We start from the raw sequence: 26,051 nt of genomic DNA on the forward strand, positions 1-26,051 counted from the left end.
TAGGGGATTAAAAACTGCATAACCAAAATCACAGAAATACTGTCTGCTGCCGTAGCGGTTATGGACGCGTTGCAGTTTATTTTTTGTAGTCTTTTGGATTGAAAATATGTGGAGAAAATTCAAGCAAAATCAAAGCGTTCCGTATGAGGTGATCATTCAAAAAATCAAGATGGGTATGTGATCAGGGATTAAATCACCTTGTTTTCAATATCTCAACAAATTTTGGAAAAAGAATTCGTTCGTAATAACACTGATCTCGATGGAAAGATGAAAGCTTATTTGATTGGTCAGTAATAAGTTTTTATGGTCTAAACTGAAATCATGTATCCAAGATCAATATATTTTTGGTAAGGACACTCCTTTATTTGACACACCCTTTGCCATGTACATACCTCACAAATCATCCTGTAAAAGTCGACATGAGATATGTATTTGTATCAAGAAAAAGCAGGTTGGGACTGAATTGAATAAAATGAAAAATATAAAGGGTAAATTACACATAAAGCCCTATTTTTTTAAAATTTACCGAAATGAGCCCGGTATTTTATTATTTACCGGAATGGGCCATTTTTCCCGAAATCGCGTCCACGTCAGCGCGATGTCAGGGGATGTGTTAGCAAATCGCATCCACTTCAGCGCGATTACTTACGTGGCAACAAATCGCGTCCACGTAAGCACGATTTGCTGACGTGGAAGCAATAATTCATGAACAGTTTGTGTTTTTTAGCTTGGAAAATTTTGAAAGGCCATAACTTTTGGCTCGGTTGTCCGATTGAGACGATTTTTTTTATTTCGAATAACTTCTCGAGATCTACGCACTGACAAACGGCCAAAAGCGGTTTGCCGCAGTTTTCGTCGAAAAAGATCATTTTTTGCCTCTAAATTTTTATTTTTTCGGTTTAAAATTGAATTTTGAAACATTCAAATCATTATTTTCCTGATTTATTTGAAGTAAACACCGGATTTTTTTTACAGAATTATTGTATTATTTTTTCTGATTTGACACGTGTATGGAATAGGTCCGATAACTCATTAGAACGTAAGTAATATAATTAAGATAATAACAATATTTTTATAATATGTTAATTAATTAGTTTAGCTTAGTTGGTTAAGATGTTTGCTATTTTCCTTAGTACTTTGGTTCAAATCTTGTTAGTAATAATTTTGAATCTTTTTGTACTTGTTAAATTTATTTTTTAATCAATTAACTCTTCAATATTACATTAATATATTATTAGTACAATAGTATAGACGGATTGACAATTTGAGCTACAATATTATGAATATTAACTACAATACATAATTTGAGCTACATATTACAGTAATACATTAATATGTATTATTAGGGGCAAAATACCAAAAAAAAGACACATAAAAGCCCTATTTTTTTAAAATTTACCGAAATAGGCCCGGTATTTTATTATTTACCGGAATGGGCCCCAAAATCGCATCTACGTCAGCACGATGTCAGGGGACGTGTCAGCAAATCGCGTGGACGTCAGCGCGTTTTGCTGATGTGTCAGAAAATCGCGTCCTCGTAGGCGCGATTTGTGTCCACGTAAGCAAAATGCGCTGACGTGGACGCGATTTGCTGACACGTCCCCTGACATCGCGTTGACGTGGACACGATTTCCGGGAAAATGGCCTATTCCGGTAAATAATAAAATATCGGGCCCATTTCGGTAAATTTTAAAAAATTAGGGCTTTTTTAGTATTTTTCCCTAATTTTTTTAGGTTTTTTTAATAAAAGTTTTTTTTTCTAAATAGGATGACCTAAATTAAAAAAAATAGCTGTCTAAAAAAAACAGATACATGACAAAATAATATATGAAAAAGAAAACATACTACTTTTAATTATTGTTTTTTCAATAAATTTTACAATAATCGAAACATTTTTTATAAGAATATCTTTAGAAATATTTTAATTAATTATTTTGCAGCGATTTAAATAATGCATATAAATTTATTTGAACAATTTTCTGTTCTTTATAGAAATGCCAGGTACTATTTCGACAAGTGAAAACATTCTATTTTTTGAGAGAATAGCGCGTCCTTCCACTAAAATAGGTTGCTTCTCTCCTGTTTTCTTTCTCCCAGCCTCCTTTCTTGTCCTTTCTTTCTTCACACACACAAATATGGTAAACTAGGTAGAGACTTTTCGTGAGAGAAACCCTAAGTTTTGTTTGCCGTTTCTGTTATTTGTGATTTTTGAAATTCCCTAATTCATTGGAGATTGATTTCAAGGATGAATATGTATTTAACTTTGTTTCTTTCCTTTTCATCTCTGTTTTTAGATTCAAATATATGCTTCTTTATACTAATATTTTCAGTGGACTTTTGCCAGGGTTTCCGGTTTTCTGATTCAAAGAGTCGCTATTACGTTCCGTTGAAATTATGGATCTTGGAGTGGTACTTTTTGGATGTTTATCTTGTACTATATGATCTTTGTTTTTTGTATTGTTTGTTTCCGTCTACTTTCTATGTCCTATTTTTTTCTTCGCAAAATACTGTTTCCGTTTCTCTTTTTGGGCTTTTGTTTCGGCGTTTGGGCCTGTGCCCTGCTTAGTTTATGGCCTTCTGTTCTGCCTAGATTTTGGTCTTTTATCCCGTTTGGAGGTTCTATGAAATGACGGAAAGCTGTCTGACCCTATTTGCAAATGCACTGTAAGTTGCTTCGATTGTGGAAGTCTCTAAATCTTTGTGTTCTCTTTTTGGATACTGGTTTGTGATCCATTTTTTTGCTCGGGCCACGGATTTAGTTTTGTTTTTATTTTTTAGTGTTTTGGGTTGGGTTATTTTGCAATGGGTTTGCGTTGTTTTTATATCCGGTTTTCTTTTGATAGTATTTAATTGTTTTTGTATTATACATGTCACATAATTAAGATTGATTTCAATATTTTATTATGAATCTTAAGTTCAAAATTTTCTTTCGCCTTATCATTTTTGTTTTAGATTCAAATCTACGCTTTTTTACTCTTATTTCAGTGTTTATTTTTTTTTTTAGGATTTTTGTTTTCTGCTTTACAATTCACTGTTTGTTGTGTGTTTCGAGCCTATAGATCTCGGTGTGGTTGTTATTTTTGTTTGTTTATAGTTTAATATACGTTTTTTTATTTTTGAATTTTGTGTTTCCCTCTGTTTACTATTTTAGCTATTATCTTACAATCTATTTCTTTTTATTTTTTGCTTAGTAAAAAACTGTTGTGGATTGGGTTATTGGGATTTTATCGTTTGGGCTTGTGTTCCGCCTAACTTTTGTAGTTTTCTGTGTTTTTTGGTCGGGGTATACTGGGCTTCTTTTAACCTTACTCCAAGCACTTGATAAGCTACCAGTAAATCTTACAGTTCTGCAGATGTGTAGCCTGTGAATCTTTTGCGTACTCATAGAAATGTTGAAATACAGAAGAAAGCAAGGAGTTTAGTTGATACATGGAAAAAAAGAGTTCAGGTTGAGTTGGATGCTAAATACGGTCCAAATCAGTCTGTTCCCTGGTCTGATCTTGCTAAATGTTGAATCAAGCACTATAGACCTTCTGAGGTTGCAGTGAAGAGTTCACTAACACAATTCTCTGCAACTAAAACTGGTTTTCTTAAGCTTGTTCAAGGAGGGACTGCTACCAAGTCTGCTTCTGCAATGCCGGTACCTATGAAGGCATCAACATTGCCTGCTTCAGCCAGAACAAAGGCGCGAAATGCTACTATTGTTGGCACCTCTGATCCTCAAACAACCACAAGGGATGAGAAAATCAACAGTTCTAGTGAATCCCACAACAATACTCTGTCATGTTCAAGTGATCATGCGAAGATGGGGGAAATTCCAGTAAAGGAGGATGCAAGAAGTTCTGCAGCTGGTTCAGGAACTGTGACTAAGATCTCAGGTAGCTCATCACGGCACCGGAAATTCATTAATGGTTTGCCAGGGCCATTGGGGGTTCAAAGGGAAACCGGACCATGCAACAATTCTTCTTTGCACAGAAATTCTGCTCCTGGAAAAGTACCACAGTCCAGTTTAACATGTGAAAAGGCGGTGGATGCTCCTATCGCTGAGGGTAATGGTAATAAGTTCATTGTTAAAATCCCAAATCGAGGTAGAGGTCCAGCACAAAGTGTCAGTGGAGGATTTCTTGAAGATCAATTGGTTACAAACAGCAGAGCTTCTTCTCCTGTGCTTTCAGAGAAGCAGGAACAATTCAAACAAAACATGAAGGGGAAGAGTGGTACTTACCAGGAAAATGTTGTGACTAATGTAAATAATGAATCCTGGCAGAGCAATGGTGTAAAAGATCTGCTGACTGGGTCTGATGAGGGAGAGAGTTCACCCGCAGCTGTTCCTGATGAAGAATACCGTAGAACCGGAGAAGATCTTAAGAAAATAACCGAAGTCACAAAAGTTGCTTCCTCATCTTCTGGAAATGAAATTAAATCAAGGCAGATGCAGAGGGCTTCTTTGAAGTCCATAAATACTCTAATTGATAGTTTTGTTAAGTACACTAAAGCAAATGCATGCATGCCAGTTGCGGATGGTGCTGGAATGAATTTGCTTGCTTGTGTGGCTGCTGGAGAGATTCCTAAGTCGGATGTGGCTTCCGCAATTGATTCTCCACAAAGAAATGCCCCTGTTGTTGAGCACTCTTCCATGGGCAATGATACAACACAAGAACCTTCTGTTGGGTATGAGGTTGTTCAAGATCGAAACTTCTCTGTTGAATGTGTATATGATGAGCATCTGAAGCAGAGTGTTGTTGCTGGTAAATCATGGACTAAAAATGCAGATTGTTCCCTCTCAAGAAACATCTGGAGTGGAGCTGAATGAGCAGTTAACTTCATCAATTATTGATCTACCAAAGAACATCTGGAGAAAAAGGCTGGTGCTATTGATGAGGGCAAATGAAGATAAGGTTTCTGATCTGGATGTAAACCTTCAGAAAGAAGTGGTTGAAGGATCTTCATTGCACCCTCCATGCCATGGAAGTTGATGTTGAGTGCAAAACAGATGTCACTGAAGGTATGGACAGAGGTTCACATACTCCTGAGAAGTCACCAGCTATTGTTGGACATTCTACCAACGGAACAGATAAAAAAGCATCGCCTACCAGTTCTAATGATATGATGGAAACTTGTAATGTAGTAAAGGCCGAGAAGGATGTTGAGGCTGATGTTCGTAGTCAAGTCAGTGACAAAGAGAAGCGAAAACCTGATTGGGAAAGTAATGCTTCTTCCGTTATTGATGTCTTAATTAAACTTGAAGTACTTACTATTTAACTTTTTATTTATTTATAATTAAAATGGGTAACTAAATTGTATCTGTTGTGGTTCAGTGGTCCCTGCCCAGAAAGTTGAGCATATGGAGGAAAATTTAGAAGGTAGTGAGTGTCCTGCTGTGGACTGTTTCCTTGTGAGGCATCCATATTAATAGCTATTTGGCTTGGTGTAGAGGAGCGTACATCAACCACTGCAGATACTCCTGCTACATGTGCAGATGCAAAAGTAAAACTTGCTACATGTACATTCCCTTTTATATTGTCAGAACTCTTTTACTAAATTAAGAAAAATGGAAGTTTGGACTTGATATAAAAAAATGAAAACATGAAAAAATATGTGATTTAAAATTTAAATTATGGACACAAAATTTTATGTAATTATATAAAACCGATCATAATATGGATACGGAAATGGTAAAATGTAAATTTAATGATGTGAGATGAATGTAGTGCAGCTGAAAATTTTGAATATGAACACAATAAAAATATATGATATGAATACTTAAATATGTCAAACAAAAACTCAAACATGACACGGATCTACAAATTGCAGAAGGTAAATTTCATCTTCAGAGATCACTGTAATAAGCTTAAATTTGAAAAAGGATATGAACACCAAGAACCAAAAACTATCTAAAGCAAAACATCAACACCCTCAACAAATCAAAACTTATATAAATCCAGTTATTAACATGAATACCTCAAACGCAATTATGAAACAAAAACACAACACGATCATAATACCTTAAAACACAATTAGAACAAAAACAAGTCACGACCTTAAATAGCATGAAAAGTTGGAGAGAAATGGATGACAAGGATGTAATATCAAACAAAATGAACATCTTTTATAAGATCCAATACAAATTTATCATCACACAGGTTTAAAAGAAAGTGAAAAAAAAAAAAAAAGCTGATCATTTCATCATCCAATTTTAAACATTTGAGAAAGGTATAGGTTTTCTGTCTGGCCATGATTCTATTTTCTCAAAGCACTTGACAGGTACCACCCCATCAAAACCCTCAGTCAATATCACTTTGTTGTCTGAAATGTAAAGCTTCATGCCTTCTGCAGTCATCAAGAAAACAAGCGAAGACAACTTAAGAACCGTAGTTTGGCAAGAACAGATCAATATATGTTCCGCCACAACTCTAAAGAAAAGTGAGAAAGATGACTTGCAGTTATTGCTTTGGTTCATAGAATCATCACCGGACTGAAACTTGAAAGAAGCAAGCATGCTTACCTTCCAAAGCTTTTCTAACATCAAGATAGATCAAAACGTTAACATCTCATCTCATACCTGAAGAGGGTAAAAGACACAAATCATCATAAGCCCTCTACAGCTTTTAGATTCACTAAAACTCAATTTATGCCGATTAGTGCTTGTCATTTCCCATTATCGCTTAAAATTCACGTTATATATCGGCATCTTAGTAATCCCCTTTCATAATCTTTAGCATGAATCCTATGGTGAAATGCAGATAACAAGCATAATAACACCCCTAAGCAGTTTGTCACGTATACAGTGCTGGCATATTAAAAATAGAGAGTAAAATGAAGGAGTTCATATGTCAAAGTTCAGAGGACCAGTAAAGAGAAATTTCATGATATCTCACCACTTATCACTTCACCGTCAGTCGGCAAGCCACTTGAGAAGTGAACATGCAATCTTTTCATGCGCTTCAAACCCGACTCCAAAATTGATTCCAAATTCCTCTTATAGGTTCCATGTACGCAAACTATCATCTCAGGGAAAATCAAGAGGATTATGCAAAATAAAAGGCATAAAGAAAGTCCATAAATCTAAGAGACATGATGTTCTTACATTGCACTTCATCAGCTGAAAGGATTTGTTTCAATAATCTTTCGGACTCAACTGTCTGCCAACGTGACATACAATATCTTCCTTAGAAGTGCATAGACATAAATAAAGATGCTCAAAACAACAACTAAAAATAATCTAAGGTGAAAATTCAGATAAAGCATGAAGAAATTGATAAATTTTTAAGAAAGATTCATCACCATGACGGTATGGCCTTGGTTTGCACGTATCAGAAGCTCCCCATTTTCCTCAAGAAGGCTAAACCGTTGCTTATTATCTTTTCTGACAGCCTACAATCAATAAACATAAAACCATGAAATTTCTTTTGGCTGCAAACGAACATTTTCCTTCTCATGATTGTTTATACACCAACATTTTGGAGACCAAGAATCTAAATTACTACTGGTAACAGCTCAAAGATCACTTATAAGAAAACGACAAATAGTATTTATAGAAGCCATTTTCATCAATTTTAACTACAAAAGTTGCATACTGCAATGATAGAAAATTTCAATCAAAATAGGAAAGGATTCTCAAGATTAAACAGTGAACAAAGACAAGAAATGATGTTACAAATTCTACCTCTTTAATATCATCAACAGTTTGTGACCTTAAAGGGATATTAGCAAATGTTCTCATATTCAGCTTCAGCAAATCTTCAACTTTGACATAACCATCACTTCGCATATTCAAATTCAGTTCAGTAGCCATATGTCGCAAAATTCGTGTCCTAAAAGAGATTAAACCAAAAAAAAAAAAAAACAATAATGAATAAAATCAATTTAATCATATATAAAATAAATAAATAAAAAGAATTGATAGAATGTTTTAATTTCCAACGCTGCTTACAAGAGTCGACCAAGAGCATCAATTTTGTCCTTGCTGCCGCCACGGCCTCCGGAGCTTTCTCGATCATATTTCATATCTTGACCTCTGCCTCCACTGCCAAATTCACCAAAAAAAATAAGAGAAAATTTTATTCAAAATGAATAAAAATTAGATTATTGATATGAATTTGCGCTTAAATTTGAAAATTACCTTCTATTTGAATGAGCGAAAGAAGAAAAAGAGGACATAGTGTTATTGAGGACTGTTCTCCAGGAGATGTAGAGCAGGGAACCTGGAAAGTTGAGAGGGGATAGTTGGACGACGCGTAACACAACAGCGTAAAATTCGAATGCTACCGTTAGTGAGACTAAACCACATATAGGGTAGTTTGATGGTATGCCAAGCTTGAAGATGGGTAACAATGGCGGCAGGAAACGTGGATACGGTGCGCTGCGCTCGCGAGCAATGGTCTTTTTGCTACACGTGGCTCTTCCCACAATCTTTTCTGGTTAATACAGTGTTCCATAAAACTCAAACATGATACGGATCTACAAATTGCAGAAGGTAAATTTCATCTTCAGAGATCACTGTAATAAGCTTAAATTTGAAAAAGGATATGAACACCAAGAACCAAAAACTATCTAAAGCAAAACATCAACACCCTCAACAAATCAAAACTTATATAAATCCAGTTATTAACATGAATACCTCAAACGCAATTATGAAACAAAAACACAACACGATCATAATACCTTAAAACACAATTAGAACAAAAACAAGTCACGACCTTAAATAGCATGAAAAGTTGGAGAGAAATGGATGACAAGGATGTAATATCAAACAAAATGAACATCTTTTATAAGATCCAATACAAATTTATCATCACACAGGTTTAAAAGAAAGTGAAAAAAAAAAAAAAAGCTGATCATTTCATCATCCAATTTTAAACATTTGAGAAAGGTATAGGTTTTCTGTCTGGCCATGATTCTATTTTCTCAAAGCACTTGACAGGTACCACCCATCAAAACCCTCAGTCAATATCACTTTGTTGTCTGAAATGTAAAGCTTCATGCCTTCTGCAGTCATCAAGAAAACAAGCGAAGACAACTTAAGAACCGTAGTTTGGCAAGAACAGATCAATATATGTTCCGCCACAACTCTAAAGAAAAGTGAGAAAGATGACTTGCAGTTATTGCTTTGGTTCATAGAATCATCACCGGACTGAAACTTGAAAGAAGCAAGCATGCTTACCTTCCAAAGCTTTTCTAACATCAAGATAGATCAAAACGTTAACATCTCATCTCATACCTGAAGAGGGTAAAAGACACAAATCATCATAAGCCCTCTACAGCTTTTAGATTCACTAAAACTCAATTTATGCCGATTAGTGCTTGTCATTTCCCATTATCGCTTAAAATTCACGTTATATATCGGCATCTTAGTAATCCCCTTTCATAATCTTTAGCATGAATCCTATGGTGAAATGCAGATAACAAGCATAATAACACCCCTAAGCAGTTTGTCACGTATACAGTGCTGGCATATTAAAAATAGAGAGTAAAATGAAGGAGTTCATATGTCAAAGTTCAGAGGACCAGTAAAGAGAAATTTCATGATATCTCACCACTTATCACTTCACCGTCAGTCGGCAAGCCACTTGAGAAGTGAACATGCAATCTTTTCATGCGCTTCAAACCCGACTCCAAAATTGATTCCAAATTCCTCTTATAGGTTCCATGTACGCAAACTATCATCTCAGGGAAAATCAAGAGGATTATGCAAAATAAAAGGCATAAAGAAAGTCCATAAATCTAAGAGACATGATGTTCTTACATTGCACTTCATCAGCTGAAAGGATTTGTTTCAATAATCTTTCGGACTCAACTGTCTGCCAACGTGACATACAATATCTTCCTTAGAAGTGCATAGACATAAATAAAGATGCTCAAAACAACAACTAAAAATAATCTAAGGTGAAAATTCAGATAAAGCATGAAGAAATTGATAAATTTTTAAGAAAGATTCATCACCATGACGGTATGGCCTTGGTTTGCACGTATCAGAAGCTCCCCATTTTCCTCAAGAAGGCTAAACCGTTGCTTATTATCTTTTCTGACAGCCTACAATCAATAAACATAAAAACCATGAAATTTCTTTTGGCTGCAAAACGAACATTTTCCTTCTCATGATTGTTTATACACCAACATTTTGGAGACCAAGAATCTAAATTACTACTGGTAACAGCTCAAAGATCACTTATAAGAAAACGACAAATAGTATTTATAGAAGCCATTTTCATCAATTTTAACTACAAAAGTTGCATACTGCAATGATAGAAAATTTCAATCAAAATAGGAAAGGATTCTCAAGATTAAACAGTGAACAAAGACAAGAAATGATGTTACAAATTCTACCTCTTTAATATCATCAACAGTTTGTGACCTTAAAGGGATATTAGCAAATGTTCTCATATTCAGCTTCAGCAAATCTTCAACTTTGACATAACCATCACTTGCATATTCAAATTCAGTTCAGTAGCCATATGTCGCAAAATTCGTGTCCTAAAAGAGATTAAACCAAAAAAAAAAACAATAATGAATAAAATCAATTTAATCATATATAAAATAAATAAATAAAAAGAATTGATAAAATGTTTTAATTTCCAACGCTGCTTACAAGAGTCGACCAAGAGCATCAATTTTGTCCTTGCTGCCGCCACGGCCTCCGGAGCTTTCTCGATCATATTTCATATCTTGACCTCTGCCTCCACTGCCAAATTCACCAAAAAAAATAAGAGAAAATTTTATTCAAAATGAATAAAAATTAGATTATTGATATGAATTTGCGCTTAAATTTGAAAATTACCTTCTATTTGAATGAGCGAAAGAAGAAAAGAGGACATAGTGTTATTGAGGACTGTTCTCCAGGAGATGTAGAGCAGGGAACCTGGAAAGTTGAGAGGGGATAGTTGGACGACGCGTAACACAACAGCGTAAAATTCGAATGCTACCGTTAGTGAGACTAAACCACATATAGGGTAGTTTGATGGTATGCCAAGCTTGAAGATGGGTAACAATGGCGGCAGGAAACGTGGATACGGTGCGCTGCGCTCGCGAGCAATGGTCTTTTTGCTACACGTGGCTCTTCCCACAATCTTTTCTGGTTAATACAGTGTTCCATAAAAATGTTAAAAAGTATTTTTCCCTTTTGGGTAATTTTCCCAATTTTCTTTAGGTTTATAGACTTTAAGCGCAATAGAGATGTTGATGCATCAATTATATTAATATATTTTATCTTAAAATTGTACTTATTCATATTTGCAAAAAAAATTAATCCAAATCATTTTAAATTCACCCATATTAATTTTACATTATTTTAATTTAATATTTAATAATTTATATATTTTTTGTTTATTATTTTTTTATATAATTATAAAATTATTTTAATATTTAGATTAAAATTCGTGTTATAAATTATATAATATATAAAATAACATAATATAAAATATTATAAATTTAAAATCAAACTGGGTCAAATCGGAGCTTTGAATGTTTAAACACAAGCTCTGCCCGTATCCTAAATGATCTAATATTTCTATCCAAACTCTCAACCCGGAACCCCAAATACGAAAATCGTAACCCTAAACCCGAAACCAAAACCCGAACCGGGATATTCGTAGAATGGGAAGTATGATAGGTAGCCCGGTCCAGACAATAAAAAAAACCTAAACCAACCACTAAAACACTTAAACCGGAAGCTAAAAATTGTGAACCGGAATAAAAAAAATGCAAGATATCCTGGGAATAACTTATTCCGAGACGGTATATGACAGGGATAAAGCCGGAGCAGAATAAGAAAGAAAATTAACTACAGCAAGAGTTAAAAATCTGTACCGGATAAAAAATTCTTTACGACAAAACAGAAATATCCAAAGCATGATGTCCAAATAAAATTAGTTTGATGGCAACAGTAACATTTATGGTAATTAAAACATGACTACTATTGTGTTGGGGAAATTAACAGACACAGAAGGAAAAAAAACGTTAGAAAAAAATGGGAATCGGAGAGAATAAAGTGGAAATCGGAGTACTTCCATGACCAAGCTAACAAGTTCGGTATCAAAATTGAGTTTTGGAACTACTCTATATTCAAAGTAATTAAATAGTCAAGGCATTGGCATCCAGAAAATAAGATTTCTGGAATTCAAATGAGTTCGGTTTTCTGTTTATAAAAAGAAAGAAACTGTTATTTATGTTTACAAATTAAGTCTCAGACATCTTACCCAGAAAGAAATTAATGCTAATTAAACTTTATATAACAAGAGGAAAGAGACAGTTTAATTATATTCATACCTGAAATCAATTTCCGATGATGTAGGGGGTTTCGAAAATTACAAAAAATAGAAACAGCAAAAAAAGCCCGAAATTTGGTTACCCGAAACTAAAAAATTTGAGGAAAAAATTGAAAGCATATCGAGAGAGAGAGAGAGAGAGAGAGAGAGAGAGAGAGAGAGAGAGAGACGGAGAATAAATGGGAGAGCTATAGATTGAAGAAAACACAGGAAAAAAGGCTGAGAGAAGAAAAAACAAGAGAGAAGGAAATTATTTGTAAAGAAGGGAAAAAGAGTAGCTAAAAAAGGAGAAAGGAACGTTAGAAATAAAGGAAAAATAGGACAGAATATGGGAATAAGCTGGTCATTTATGGCCAACTGGTTAGTTTAATTTATTGTAATATTTATGAAAAAAACGAAAAGAGAAAATTCCCAGTACAATTTCAGATTTTTTGCTTCCCATTAAGTAATTGACAGACTTTTTTTTATTGTTGATTTCTAAAACTGAAAACCAAAAGCCATAAAATAAACCAAAAAATACAAGTACAAAAGCATAGTTCTTAAGAGAGAGAACGGAAAAGACAATGTTGAAGAAAAGATTCATACCTGATGAAGCAAGGGATTCCAAAAATCCCAAAAACAGAAACAGTAGAGAAAATCACAATATAGTGTCTTTGAATTCTTCTTTCGGGCCTAAAAAATATAAGAGGTAAAATTTGAAATGAGACAGACATAACAAAGGAGAGAATAAAAGGGAAAGAAATGTTAGAAAAAAAGGAAAATGAGGAGAGAATAAACTATGAAAACATGCTCAGTATCACAAGCCACAGGAACTAAACAGAAACCCGAAAACCATGACCATTATCACAGCCCAAAAAAACAGGACAACTATCACAAGTCGCAAAAAACCAATGGCCACATAGGCCCAGAACAAAAAGAATACGAACCGATCCAAAAACCACGAAACAGTCCCATCTAAACAAACCACCCCAAAACAGAGATGAAAAGGCAAAAAGACAAATGTGGAATTCAAAGCATAAATTCGCCAGAGCTCAGAGTACAGAAAACCATCCCCAGGAATTTCCACATTAAACGGCTTATCATTTCTAGGGGCTCTACTGCAATTGATAGGAATAGGAGAGCTTTTCCTTGTAGCTTTCGAATGTGTTCCATCAGCAAAAGGAGATGGCGTTTTTGGGGAAGATGATGAAGAGGGAGGGGAAGATGGCCGTTTGGTTAAAGGAGTAGAGCTATACTTCAAACGGGGTCGGGAGCAATCCTGCTCCAGATTGAAAAGTACTACAATTAACCCCTCTAAAATTTCTAGATGGTTGTGATGACCCAAATCTGGCAGGCCCACGTGGCTTCACCCTGCTACAGTACTGATTCCTTTGCTGCGCTACCACAACAAGAGTCTCCATACTTTTTCCTTAAATTTGATGATAAAAACCAGAGATTCAACAACACAGTTCGGTCCTATTACAACCCAACAAAGAAAACAAACCAAATCCTTCTAAAATCCCCTAAATCCTTGTTACAGATCACTGAAATTTAATAAAGGACACAACTTTGAGGCCAAATCATGCCCAGAACAACATCGTAAATTTCTCCGCCAAATAATGGATATGATTATAGATCAACATGACATGTAACATATAAAAGGGGTAAACTTGTATGAAGGAATAAAATGAAAATCTTTTGATTGCAAAAAAAGAAAAGGGGGTGGAATGAGGGTGTTGGTGGGTTTGGATAGTAGGAATGAAACCTTCAATCTCATTTCTTTGCAAATGGGAAAAGACTAACTAGTCAGGAAAACAAATGAGAAGAAAATCAGACCTACCAAAGCTCAACTAAAATGTCATTTCAAATGCTAAACAATAGAGGATATCAAAGAAAAAGAATTCTTTAACATTCAGCAGTTCATCAGATAAAGGCGAAAAGACGATACTGTTACCACTCGGTTACAGTCATTAACAGAAAAGTTCCAGAAAAGAAAAACAAAGATCGTCACAGGAGCTTCATGCACTGAAGGCTAAGAGCATACCAATCCTGGAGTCCTTGAAGGGTCCATCATCCGTGTTGCTTGTCCCTGTGGTGGATGGCTAAGAGTGAGAAAAGATCAAATCCTATATGGTTCATGAAAAGTTGAGAACATGAAGAAGTTTTCCTATGCCATAATAGGTGAATCTTTACATATTATCAAGATACAAGTATGCTAATGAACAAGTTAAAAGATTTTATCTTGTAACATGCAGAACAGACTTCTCAAGACAGACCTTACAACCATGCATTGGCATCTATTGTGTGGTGTAGTCTAAATGGATTAAGTTGGATTTCCAGTGGTCTTATCTGAAACTTCAAGACCGTCCACCTATTGCTAGTTGGTTTTTGGTGGGAAGCATAACATCATATGGCTGAGAGCTTATAGTATAGTGTTAACTTTTCCTCTTCCGTTGCCTGCAAAATATATAAAAAAATATGAAAATAATTCAAAATATATATGATTCATAGAACACAAGAACCTAACACTAAGCATACAGGTTATTAGCTAGCATTTTTCAAAGGTTAATAAGTCTGATGACGATATTTTCAAGAGAATGAACTACGTACCGACAGCATAGAGTCTGGAGCCTCAAGAGGTCCGATATTTGGCTACTGAACAAGGTGCAAGATTGGTTGTAGCCAAAGCTTGAAAAGAGATACCAGGAGCCCCACCGAAAGTTGGAAAGCATAGTCTTAGTGATATAGCAAAGGGGAAATGTGATACACCTCTACTAAGTCTTTGCTTCAAAGTTTGATGACTCTTGCAGGTCCAACATACACAAGGACAATATGTTGTAGTCTTGTACCATAATTGGGTTTCAATATAATTAGCAACTTCAACCAAAAGGTATGTATTTCGGCTACAACTTTTCAGTTTTTCAAGGTTCTTCTCATGGATCGACTGCCCTCTCTCTCCTCCTATCCCTAGTTGCCATTTTCTGGCCATATCTCTCCAATATATCAGCCAAATCAAATAACCCCACTTCCCTTAATTTCTTGCCAACCTCCTCAAACATCATTACACCTTCCTCATTTGAGTAGTAATGTAAAAATTTATTGTAATCAAATCTAGGCACTTCCATTCCTCTTTTCATTGTTCTCTCCACATACTTGGTAGCCTCTACTGTCTTTCCAGCCTTAATCAAGCCCCCAACAAATATTGAGTCAAAATTCACCAATGGATCATGTCCTTTCCTCCCTTTCTTCCCCAAATGACCTTGCAGTAACATGATATATGTATGCATTATAGGCTCACACCCTCTCTTTATCATCTCTCTAAACACTTGTGTTGCCTCCCCTGCCTTCCTCAACCTCAAAAGCCCCTTTATTAGTCCATGGTAAATGCTGATATCCGGATTCTCAATTCCTTCCACAATCCTATAAGCCTCTCTAATCCTCCCTCTTGCTAAAAGCCCGTAAATAATCGAAGCCAAGGTCAAATTATCAGCTTGGATCCCTCTTTGGCACATTTCTTCAAACATCCCATTGGCTTGCTCGATCTTGCCTCTCTTACACATCCACTTGATCACAAGCCTATAACTTGAAAGCTCCAAATCATGCATTCTCTTAACTCTCATCATTTGGAAAACCTTCATTGCTTCATCATATTTATTAGTCTTAAAAAGTGCCTCCATCATTGTCTCCACAACCTCAACATCAGGCTCAAACCCTTCATCCACCATCAGATTCCAAATTTTTGAGGCCTCAATCAAATTACCCAAATCACAAAACCCCCATATCAACCACTTATAAGTAACCCCATTTGGCTCAACACACTCTTTCAACTTGAAAGTAACAAACTTTGCCTCTTCCACAAGCTTATCCTTGCATAAACTTTCCACCACTGTATTAAAAGTCTCCGACTTGTATCCAACCCCAAACCCATTCATCAAATGGAAAAAACCCACACATTTCTTCAACTCCCTAGCTAATGCTAGGGTCTTTAAAGCTATCCTAAATGTCTTATCATTGACCAAACCAAGTTTTCCCATCTCCTGACAAGTTTCCCAAAAAAGGTCAATGTTTTTGGATTTTCCAACGACATCCAACATTTTGTTGAAGGTGACGGAGTTGTGAGTGAAGTGAGGGACATTTTGGGTGTAGAGGAAGAATCGGTAGACGGGGCGCCAGGAGTATGGGAAAGTGTTGCAAACTTGAAGGAAGAATTCAGGGTTGAAAGAAGGATTGTAAGAAGAGAGGGATGAGTGGAGGCGTGAGTCAGATGAGTTTTGCTGTTGGTAGAGGATGGTACAGACTTTCAGAAGAGTCAGTTGGTTGATTGGAGTTATGGGGTTGAGACAGTTAGCTGGGTTGCTGAGTTGATTTTGAGTTGACTCGGTGGCTATGAGACGGAGGTGAGGATCAGACAAGGGTTTAAGCAGGGTTTTTAATCTTCTTATCAACATTTTTTTAGTAAAGAAGAACTAGGTTTGATTTGAGTTCTTCCATCTGAGAAAACAAATCAGAAAAAGAAACTTGAATTGAAAATCCAATACATTTTTCAGGCTTGGAAAAAAATAACCCAAAACAGAAAAATCAAAAGAAAAAAAAATTATTCAGAACCAGCATGCATCGAGAAATCAACTAAGACAATAAATGAAGAAGAAATTGGTTATGACATCATTAGAGAATATATCCAACACATCTTTTTATCAATCTCATAAAACCATCAACCAATAAGCAAATTAAAATTATGTTAATCTAAAGGTTGCGACTAGAACCTATTCACTTAAAAGATTACAACTCAGTTTCCCTTCATGTAAGGCTAGGTAACACAGATGAATATAATTCTATCTTTAACCAAAATCAGAGTATTTTCACCACATGGATATATCAATAATCACACAAAACTTCCCATTCATCCGATATACAGAGATACCATGGGTCTACCTAAAACTTCCAATCAAAATCCATTTGCAAATCATACCCAACAGAACTCAAACAATCCCAACTATTTTAAAGAAAATGTACTCAATACTTACCGACTAATGCAAGCACCTAGCAGTATGAAAAAGAAAACATATATGCATACACGAATCATGACAATGTCCACCGTATATGATCATCAAACCCAAATCGACAAGAACCTTTGCAATTAGCAAATCGGTTGAAATCCGCCAATTCTTATCAATATCAACAAGCATCTCAATTAGATTTTTTTTTTTTTAAAACTAAAGTACTTTTTGAGAAAACTAAGAAACAGAATGTCACAACTCACAACGAATTAAAAAAACATTTTATTACCATCCAGAAAAACTACCAAATAAACTCTACATGCGTCATAACTCCCACTGGGTTCCTAGAACCAAAATCAAGCCAACACAGATGCAGTAAACAATTTACATACGCTTTTTGTTTAGGCAATTAGTATTCTGCTAAGCAAAGATTTAAAAGAAATAGAAAATAACACAAAAGCTATAATATTAAACAGAGGAAAACAAACAATCCAAAAATAAAGAGCAACATATAGTATACGATAAACAAACAAAAATGAAGAACAAGACCGACATCTATAGATCAGAAAGACGGAACGAAACAGAGATTTCCAAAGCTGAAAATCAAAAACCCTAAGAAAATCCCACTGAAATACAAGTAAAAAAGCATGGAGCTGAAACTAAAAAAGAAATTGACACCTGAAATGAGTCTTCGTTGAAGCAGCGAATTTCAAAAATCACAAAAACTAGAAACGCCAGAGAAAAATTAGGGTTACTCTCTCACGAAAACTCTCTTCCTACTATAGCGTGTTTTTTGGGCCTGTGGATACCCAAAGCTAAAAAAGAATGACAGGAAAACTTTGAAAAGAGACCGAGAGAGAGAGAATCGCCGAAGAAATGGGGAGCAATGGATTGGGTAGATATATTTGAGGATTTAAATTTCGAATGATGGGAAGGAAGCTGGCCTGATCGGAGGTAAGACGCTGGAAAGTGTGTGGAGGCAGCGGCAGCGGTTTGTTAGAAAGGACAATAAAGGAGGAAGAGAGAGAAAAATAGTAGAAAAAAGGGGAAAGGGTAGAGAATAAAGGAAGAACCGAACGTGAGAGAGATGAATGAAGAAAGAGTTTTTATATTATTTATTTTGAAAACGGTTTGAATTTTATTTTATTTTTTGAAAAAATATCGGACAGGAGATTAAAATAACTAAATGTATGCTTGGTTTAATATAGTGGGATAGAATTGTAGTGCAATAAAGCTGTAATTAATAATTTTATTGTTTGATTAAATGAAATAGAATAGAACTATAATAGTATGATTGTGTTTGGTTAAATGAAATAGATGTACTATAATAAAAAAAACATTTTGTAATTAAACATTTTGTACTATAATAAAAAAACCAAGCAAGATCAACTTAATAACAAGCATGCAGAAATAAATGAACAGGCAAGAAAGACATGGGAGTATAAATGGATAGGCATAGATATCATATGCCTTACAGCACTTAGGCAAGCTCTTTTTTTAAATTTTTTGGCCCTCGCACCTCAAGAAATCAAAGAATTTTAGCACCTAGAATGCGCCTTGTGCCCTTGACCATACAATTGTTGTTATTTGAGGAAACTTCCTTGCACCTTCTTAAGAAATAAATAGAAATGTTTAACAAAATTTCTAGACAAAATTTCGTGTTCTTGCGCATATTAGAATAGCATATTAAACAAAATCATATTAAGCTCCAAACTTCTTGATTGGTAGTTCGAATTTCTGTAAAGAAAGGAAAACTATTGAAATATAATGTTTTTACTTGTTCAAAAGAGAAAATAAGGAGACAAAAATATAAAAGAAACATGAAAACGATTCCCTTTATTTTTTGTTAATCATTTAGGGTTTTATGGTAGATACGTATTAGAAACATATCTTTGCTATAAAATCTCATAAATAGGATTCGGTTATTCAAAGATTTGCAAGAAAATGTCCTTCAATACAAAGGGAAACAAACAATCGGGAAAAACAATAAAACACATAACAGACAATAAACTATCAAAAAAATGACGACATCGAAAGATTTAAAAAGACAAATATAAGATGTGTTCCATAAGGCTGAACACCGAAACATATAACCAAAACACACACAAAAAAAAAGCATAAATCTGAAAACTAAAACAGAGATAAAAACCACAATACCCGCAGAAATAAAAGATAAGCATAGGTTTGAAACTTAAAAAGACATGAAAAAGGAAAGTTAGTAGAAGAGAAAATCATACCTGAAATCAAAATCCGATGAAGGGGATTTCAATATCCTGTTGTAGCAGGTACTTTATCGAGAGAGAGAGAGAGAGACAGCGAATAAATGGGAGAGCTATAGATTGAAGAAAACACAGGAAAAAAGGCTGAGAGAAGAAAAAACAAGAGAGAAGGAAAATATTTGTAAAGAAGGGAAAAAGAGTAGCTAAAAAAGGAGAAAGGAACGTTAGAAATAAAGGAAAAATAGGACAGAATATGGGAATAAGCTGGCCATTTATTGCCAACTAGTTAGTTTAATTTATTGTAATATTTATGAAAAAAACGAAAAGAGAAAATTCCCAGTACAATTTCAGATTTTTTGCTTCCCATTAAGTAATTGACAGACTTTTTTTTATTGTTGATTTCTAAAACTGAAAACCAAAAGCCATAAAATAAACCAAAAAATACAAGTACAAAAGCATAGTTCTTAAAAGAGAGAACGGAAAAGACAATGTTGAAGAAAAGATTCATACCTGATGAAGCAAGGGATTCCAAAAATCCCAAAAACAGAAACAGTAGAGAAAATCACAATATAGTGTCTTTGAATTCTTTCGGGCCTAAAAAATATAAGAGGTAAAATTTGAAATGAGACAGACATAATAAAGGAGAGAATAAAAGGGAAAGAAATGTTAGAAAAAAAGAAAAGTGAGGAGAGAATAAACTATGAAAACATGCTCAGTATCACAAGCCACAGGAACTAAACAGAAACCCGAAAACCATGACCATTATCACAGCCCAAAAAAACAGGACAACTATCACAAGTCGCAAAAAACCAATGGCCACATACGCCCAGAACAAAAAGAATACGAACCGATCCAAAAACCACGAAACAGTCCCATCTAAACAAACCACCCCAAAACAGAGATGAAAAGGCAAAAAGACAAATGTGGAATTCAAAGCATAAATTCGCCAGAGCTCAGAGTACAGAAAACCATCCCCAGGAATTTTCACATTAAAGGGCTTATCATATCTAGGGGCTCTACTGCAATTGATAGGAATAGGAGAGCTTTTCCTTGTAGCTTTCGAATGTGTTCCATCAGCAAAAGGAGATGGCGTTTTTGGGGAAGATGATGAAGAGGGAGGGGAAGATGGCCGTTTGGTTAAAGGAGTAGAGCTATACTTCAAACGGGGTCGGGAGTAATCCTGCTCCAGATTGAAAAGTCCTACAATTAACCCCTCTAAAATTTCTAGATGGTTGTGATGACCCAAATCTGGCAGGCCCATGTGGCTTCACCCTGCTACGGTACTGATTCCTTTGCTGCGCTACCACAACAAGAGTCTCCATACTTTTTCCTTAAATTTGATGATAAAAACCTGAGATTCAACAACACAGTTCGGTCCTATTACAACCCAACAAAGAAAACAAACCAAATCCTTCTAAAATCCCCTAAATCCTTGTTACAGATCACTGATATTTAATAAAGGAAACAACTTTAAGGCCAAATCATGCCCAGAACAACATCGTAAATTTCTCCGCCATCGCAGATGCGATAAGATGGTACTAAAATCTAAGTGATTTACTTACTGAATAAGAAAACCCCTTAGATTCAAAGGAAAACCATGGGCAATAACCCCTTGAATTCGATGACCATTTTCGGTTAATTCCTCCAAAAAATTCAACCCATTTTCATAATCTTTCGTTCCCATCAGATCAGCCATGAAAACAAGGATTTTTTTTTAATGAGCTGATAAATATTCTAACACTTCAAAAGACATGATCACAATTTCTTTTTTTGCGGATATGTTTGAAGTGGGATAGATGATTATGATTCTGAAACTGGTTGACACAGCTGATGTGGTTGCTGCCGTAAGGACAGTACACCGCACAGAAAGATACAAATCCTTTAAATTATTGCATTACATAAAAAATTTATAAGAACTTTTATAAATAAAAAATAAGAATATACATTTGGTCTCGTATGAATTTGGTTAAATTCTGATATTAGTCCCTGTACTTTATAAAAGCTATTGATTTATTCCTTATAATTTAATTTGGTCATCTTTGGTCCTTGTACTTTTTAAATTTGAAAATTTCAATCCTCACCAATTGATGATTGTTAAATTCATTAAGTTAAGTTTTTATTATTTCCAAAAGCTAATGTGCCAAATAAATTATCATATGTGTAATGTCATGTCAGCTTGTTATTTCAACATATTACTTACAAAAATCACAGTTAATAACGACTATCATTTACGTCAAGATTGAAATTTCAAGATTAACGATTATCAGTTAATGGACTTCTATTTTCATTCGTTGGTTTTTGCGAACATCTCTGTCTTCAAGATAGTATTTGGCAGACATTCCACATAAGATAGTAATTGGTTGACTTATTGCGTAAGACGGTCTCTGGTGGACTTCCTTTTTGCTGGCGACCTTGTTGCCAAGACACATTTAGGAATAAGTTCTGTAGAACCGTCTCACTTCCTTATGACCCCTGTTGACTTGTCTATCACCTCTGGTGGACTCTTATTAACGAATACTTCTTTGCAATTACTCTGAAGAAAATATCTTTGTTTTTTTCCACACATATCTACGCACAAGGCGTTTTTACATATTCCTCATGCCTTCCCATCTTGACTGTACCTCTTATCAGCACGCTTGTCCGCATTCCTATATGCAAGAATTATTGTAACTAACTTTGTGACGGGAGTCATATAAGGGTTTACACATATATACCCTAACTGACTTTCCTGTTTATTGCCCTGGTGGACTTCATTTTGTTAAAAGGTGTACCTGTCTTTCATTGAATCATGCCATGACTCTCCATGGACTTTCGACTCTGATGTTTCAATAAACCTCTTTCGAAGTGTTGCTCTGTAAAGCCTGTAGATAATCATTTTCATGGTGTCGCTTCATAGAGCCTGTAGATAACCATTTTCATGGTGTCGCTCCATAAAGCTTGTAGATAACCGTACCACGATGCCGCCAAACTTTCTCAAATCCCCTATATCCATCCATTCCTCCATTATGCCATTTTTCTATCTTCAACTAACCTGCCAAAGTAACTTCTTTCATGCTCTGCATTTTATATACATACATTTCACGCATAAAATTATGCCTACTATCATAACATGTAGTACGCCACATGTTAAATCATCAATACACAATCATATTTTGCACCCAGAGAACATACTTCCAGGCATTCATATATTTATACAGCTTTATGCAAACATAACTTTCTCATTCACCATAATAATATACAACCATGGAATTCAAACTGAACCTAGAGCAAAAATACAAGCAAAAACATTCAAGCAACACAATAACCAACAAACACCCAAAAGTGGAGTACGAAACTCATCTGTTATCTTTCGTCCTCGACAACTTAGCTTTTCCATATGCCAGAGCCTCTTTTATCCTAGCAGCTAAGCATGACAACCAAATATATTAGTTAAACTGAAGGAATTTGAACTTAAAACCTAGAATCCAATATCATGTAGAAACTTTTATTTTCAAATATTTCAAAAATCATTACTTCTCTTTTTCTCAATTTTACGAATACAAAGAGATGAAGAAGCTTATAGCTCACCGAATTCTCTACTTTCTATACAGTATTTTTGTTATTGCCCGGCCCATGGACAGGTCTACGTGACATACACGTGGATAACATATCAACATTTAATTAATTTTTAAAATTTATACTGTAATAAATTTTACTAATTTTGCTTTTTAAAAATGTTTTTGTAATATTTTTGTAATTTTTTAAAATTTAAAAAACCAATTAAATGTTGACATATCATCCATATGGCAAATTGGCAATCCACAGTATGGCACGTCAATAAAATTTTTAAAAATATAAACTTTTTCATCGAATTTAACAAAAAAAACAAATTTAAGATCTAAAAGGCAATTAAATGGAGACCTATTTTTTTTAAATTGATTTTTTTTAAATTGAAAGGCTCCTCTTATTTTTGAGAATGCTTGTTTTTTGCACAAATTGACTTTTAACACACTATTCATTTAGTATTAAAAAATAAAAAGAATTCTTTTAATTATCAATATGTATAATTATTTTTAATTAATGTCTCAAAACATAATGTTGAAATTTTATGAACAAAGTTTGAATTTTGAATCAAAAAAATTATTTTTATCAAACACAAACTTCTAACCATATTTATAGAATTATATAACATAGAAGCATCATTTTTATGTTGATAATTGTGATTGTAAGTGATTATTATAAATTAATGTCAAATTGTTTGATTAAATTACTTCAAATAGTCTGAGTTGTTTCGGCAACATAATGTGACGTTACGCATTCAGATTTAATGACCGGATCGAATGTGGAGTATTATATTTAGTGAGTTTTATCCAATTTTAGTCAAATCAATAATAAAATTTAAAGCGCTTGAGCTAGTTGAATTAAACTCGTTTACCTAATAAAAAATAAACTCAATTTTTCATATTCATCTTCAAACTTGATTGGTTGTGCTTGAGTTCACGTTGGAGTTTATTTATTTATTTTTTTATCTTTTTGATAAAAAAAAAACTTGATTAACCTTGTAAGCTACTCCAATAAAATGTAAATAGAGATGAACAAAAATTAGTTATAACAAACTTAATTGATACATTGAATTTTGTTAGGGTCCCTTTGGATGGGCATTTATTTCAGTGTGGCCCGTTTATTTTTTTTATCTCACACTATAGTATCGCTATAATATCTAATATCACCGTCATTACTGTTTTTATACTAATCGCATGTAAACGCACCGTTGTTTTCACACTAATCTCGATTAGAATAGTTAAATCCGCGAGTTTTCAAATTTAAAATTCATAACCAAACCAACCAACCAATTTAATATATATAATATTTTTAATTTATTTAAATATATTTATAATATATGATAAATATAATGTTTTAATATCATATTATAATAATATATTATTATTTAGATATAATATATAATATTTTAATTAAAAAAAACAACTTAACGTATCAAAATTAAGTGGGTTTGATTAGACGGTTTGAAATTAAAATACTTGATTATTATAAGAGATTGATGGATTAAATTGATTATATACGAAATGATCCTCTTAAGTATTAAAATAATTGAATTTGACTCGCACAGTAAACTTTCACTCGCAATCACTAAACGAGGTACATGAGTTTTTTTTTTTTGGGGGGGTTATGATTAGTTGAAGTCTTCCCTGTAGGTGGGCAGGTCCAGTGTTTGATGTAATGTCTCAACGAAATACAACACTACGAAGGTTTGCAATCTGTTTGATCCTCTTTGATTTTATGATAGAATTGAACTTTCCTTTTTATCTTGAGGACCATTGGGGTAACCCCAGTATTTTCATTTTTCGAATTTGATGGGGAATTAGATTCACGCTTGCACATGTTTCGACTATGATTTTTAAGTCTCACCATTTTCTTTCAAAAACACTCAATTTTTCTTAAATTTCAAAAGCAAAGATTTTTTTTCCCTTTGTTCCTCTCAACAATGGTTAAATTTCAATACACATATTACAATACAAAAACAATGGATGTTAGATAATGGTACATTTTACACCGTAAGAGGTATAGAGAGCCGTAATCTTTGAAGAGATAAGAAAAGGAAGGCCGGTCATGAGCTCCATCTGCTGAGTTTAGGTGTTGTGGTGAAGAGGGGTGTGCCAATTTAGTAAACAAGTAGAATACACTTGAACAGACCAGACGAGAAAGTTGCTGAATGTTACAGATTGATGGGTGTATTTAGCTATGAATTATGATTAAGATTATACATTCGTCTTCCTCTACTACGGAGTTTCTTATAGTAAGAGTTAGATTATATTTTTTCCCTCACTAAAAAAATGAACAAATTAGTTCTTATATATTAAATCAAAGAGCAAATTGGTCGTTCTCTTAAAAGTTCCATCTATTTCTACATTAAAAAATGGTCTTTGTACGTCAACATAGTATACCATGTGTCGCTGTTTAATTATTCTTGTAGGCACGTTAGTTTTTAACAATACAAATAGATAATTTTTTAACAAAAAAATTAATTTACTATTTGATGTAACGTAAAAAGATTAATTATTTTATAAAATGGAGAAATTTAAGGAAAATTTTGGTCTAAGCTTTTAAGAAACAAAACAGTATGACTTCATGATACAAAGATATGTGGACAAATGTGAGAAGACAAATGTTAAGGTTTTTGTCATAATAACTTGTTTGATTGTCTGACCACATGCAATGAGCATGAAGCTTTTGGTTATGTATGCTCCTAATAAAGGAAATAAAAATGTAATGTTTGACTTATATTTGCAACAAATGGACAATTAGCTAAAAGCGAATCTTATATATGATTGCGTTAAAATGATGTTCCATTTTTCTTAAAGCAATTGTCATTTAAATAATTTCTATTCAAAAATTATTTCATTAGTATTATGTACATTTTGAGATATTTTTAACTTTTAAATTTTAATCTCTGTTTAATCTACAAATAATTATTAGTTGATAGACATGATAGTTCAAAATAATAAAGAAAATCAAATTAGACTTGTTTTATAGTGAACTTGATGGAAGAATATTAAAAATACAGTAATTATATATGTTGCTCATGCCCTCGATAG

General features: G+C 34.0%; 2 protein-coding genes across 12 annotated transcripts; one reads left to right on the top strand and one right to left on the bottom strand.

The window, feature by feature from the left end:
* The first annotated feature begins 1,993 nt into the window (after positions 1 to 1,993).
* Positions 1,994 to 6,017, top strand: LOC105768638 (uncharacterized). Of its 3 annotated transcripts, XM_052630697.1 has the most exons (4): positions 1,994 to 2,253; positions 2,345 to 2,664; positions 3,346 to 5,206; positions 5,319 to 6,017. In XM_052630697.1, the coding sequence occupies exon 3, from the start codon at positions 3,635 to 3,637 to the stop codon at positions 4,811 to 4,813; it is 1,179 nt and encodes a 392-aa protein (XP_052486657.1). In that variant the 5' UTR covers positions 1,994 to 2,253; positions 2,345 to 2,664; positions 3,346 to 3,634; the 3' UTR covers positions 4,814 to 5,206; positions 5,319 to 6,017. The 3 variants fall into 3 exon arrangements, with proteins under 3 accessions (XP_052486657.1, XP_052486655.1, XP_052486656.1); XM_052630695.1 differs by having other exon boundaries at positions 2,345 to 5,206; XM_052630696.1 differs by having other exon boundaries at positions 2,001 to 2,147; positions 2,345 to 5,206.
* Positions 6,018 to 6,084: 67 nt separating this feature from the next.
* On the bottom strand, positions 6,085 to 21,332 carry LOC105768641 (uncharacterized). 9 transcript variants are annotated; one of them, XM_052630694.1, is made up of 9 exons: positions 20,307 to 21,309; positions 19,969 to 20,052; positions 10,589 to 10,681; positions 7,667 to 7,814; positions 7,285 to 7,374; positions 7,088 to 7,142; positions 6,879 to 7,001; positions 6,506 to 6,562; positions 6,085 to 6,330 (listed from the first exon to the last, which is right to left on the bottom strand). In XM_052630694.1, the coding sequence occupies exons 1-8, from the start codon at positions 20,717 to 20,719 to the stop codon at positions 6,552 to 6,554; spliced, it is 1,017 nt and encodes a 338-aa protein (XP_052486654.1). In that variant the 5' UTR covers positions 20,720 to 21,309; the 3' UTR covers positions 6,085 to 6,330; positions 6,506 to 6,551. The 9 variants fall into 9 exon arrangements, 1 of the variants encoding a protein (XP_052486654.1); XR_008195882.1 differs by lacking the exons at positions 6,085 to 6,330; positions 6,506 to 6,562; positions 7,285 to 7,374; positions 7,667 to 7,814 and adding exons at positions 9,943 to 10,032; positions 10,327 to 10,473; positions 10,778 to 10,858; positions 10,940 to 11,066 and having other exon boundaries at positions 6,907 to 7,001; positions 19,969 to 20,450; XR_008195876.1 differs by lacking the exons at positions 6,085 to 6,330; positions 6,506 to 6,562; positions 6,879 to 7,001; ... (2 more) ...; positions 7,667 to 7,814; positions 10,589 to 10,681 and adding exons at positions 12,849 to 12,935; positions 14,287 to 14,331; positions 14,519 to 14,699; positions 14,853 to 16,733; positions 19,477 to 19,571 and having other exon boundaries at positions 21,021 to 21,331.
* Between the last annotated feature and the right edge of the window lie 4,719 nt (positions 21,333 to 26,051).

Source organism: Gossypium raimondii, chromosome 5 (assembly GCF_025698545.1).
Source record: "Gossypium raimondii isolate GPD5lz chromosome 5, ASM2569854v1, whole genome shotgun sequence".
Lineage (NCBI taxonomy): Eukaryota > Viridiplantae > Streptophyta > Magnoliopsida > Malvales > Malvaceae > Gossypium > Gossypium raimondii.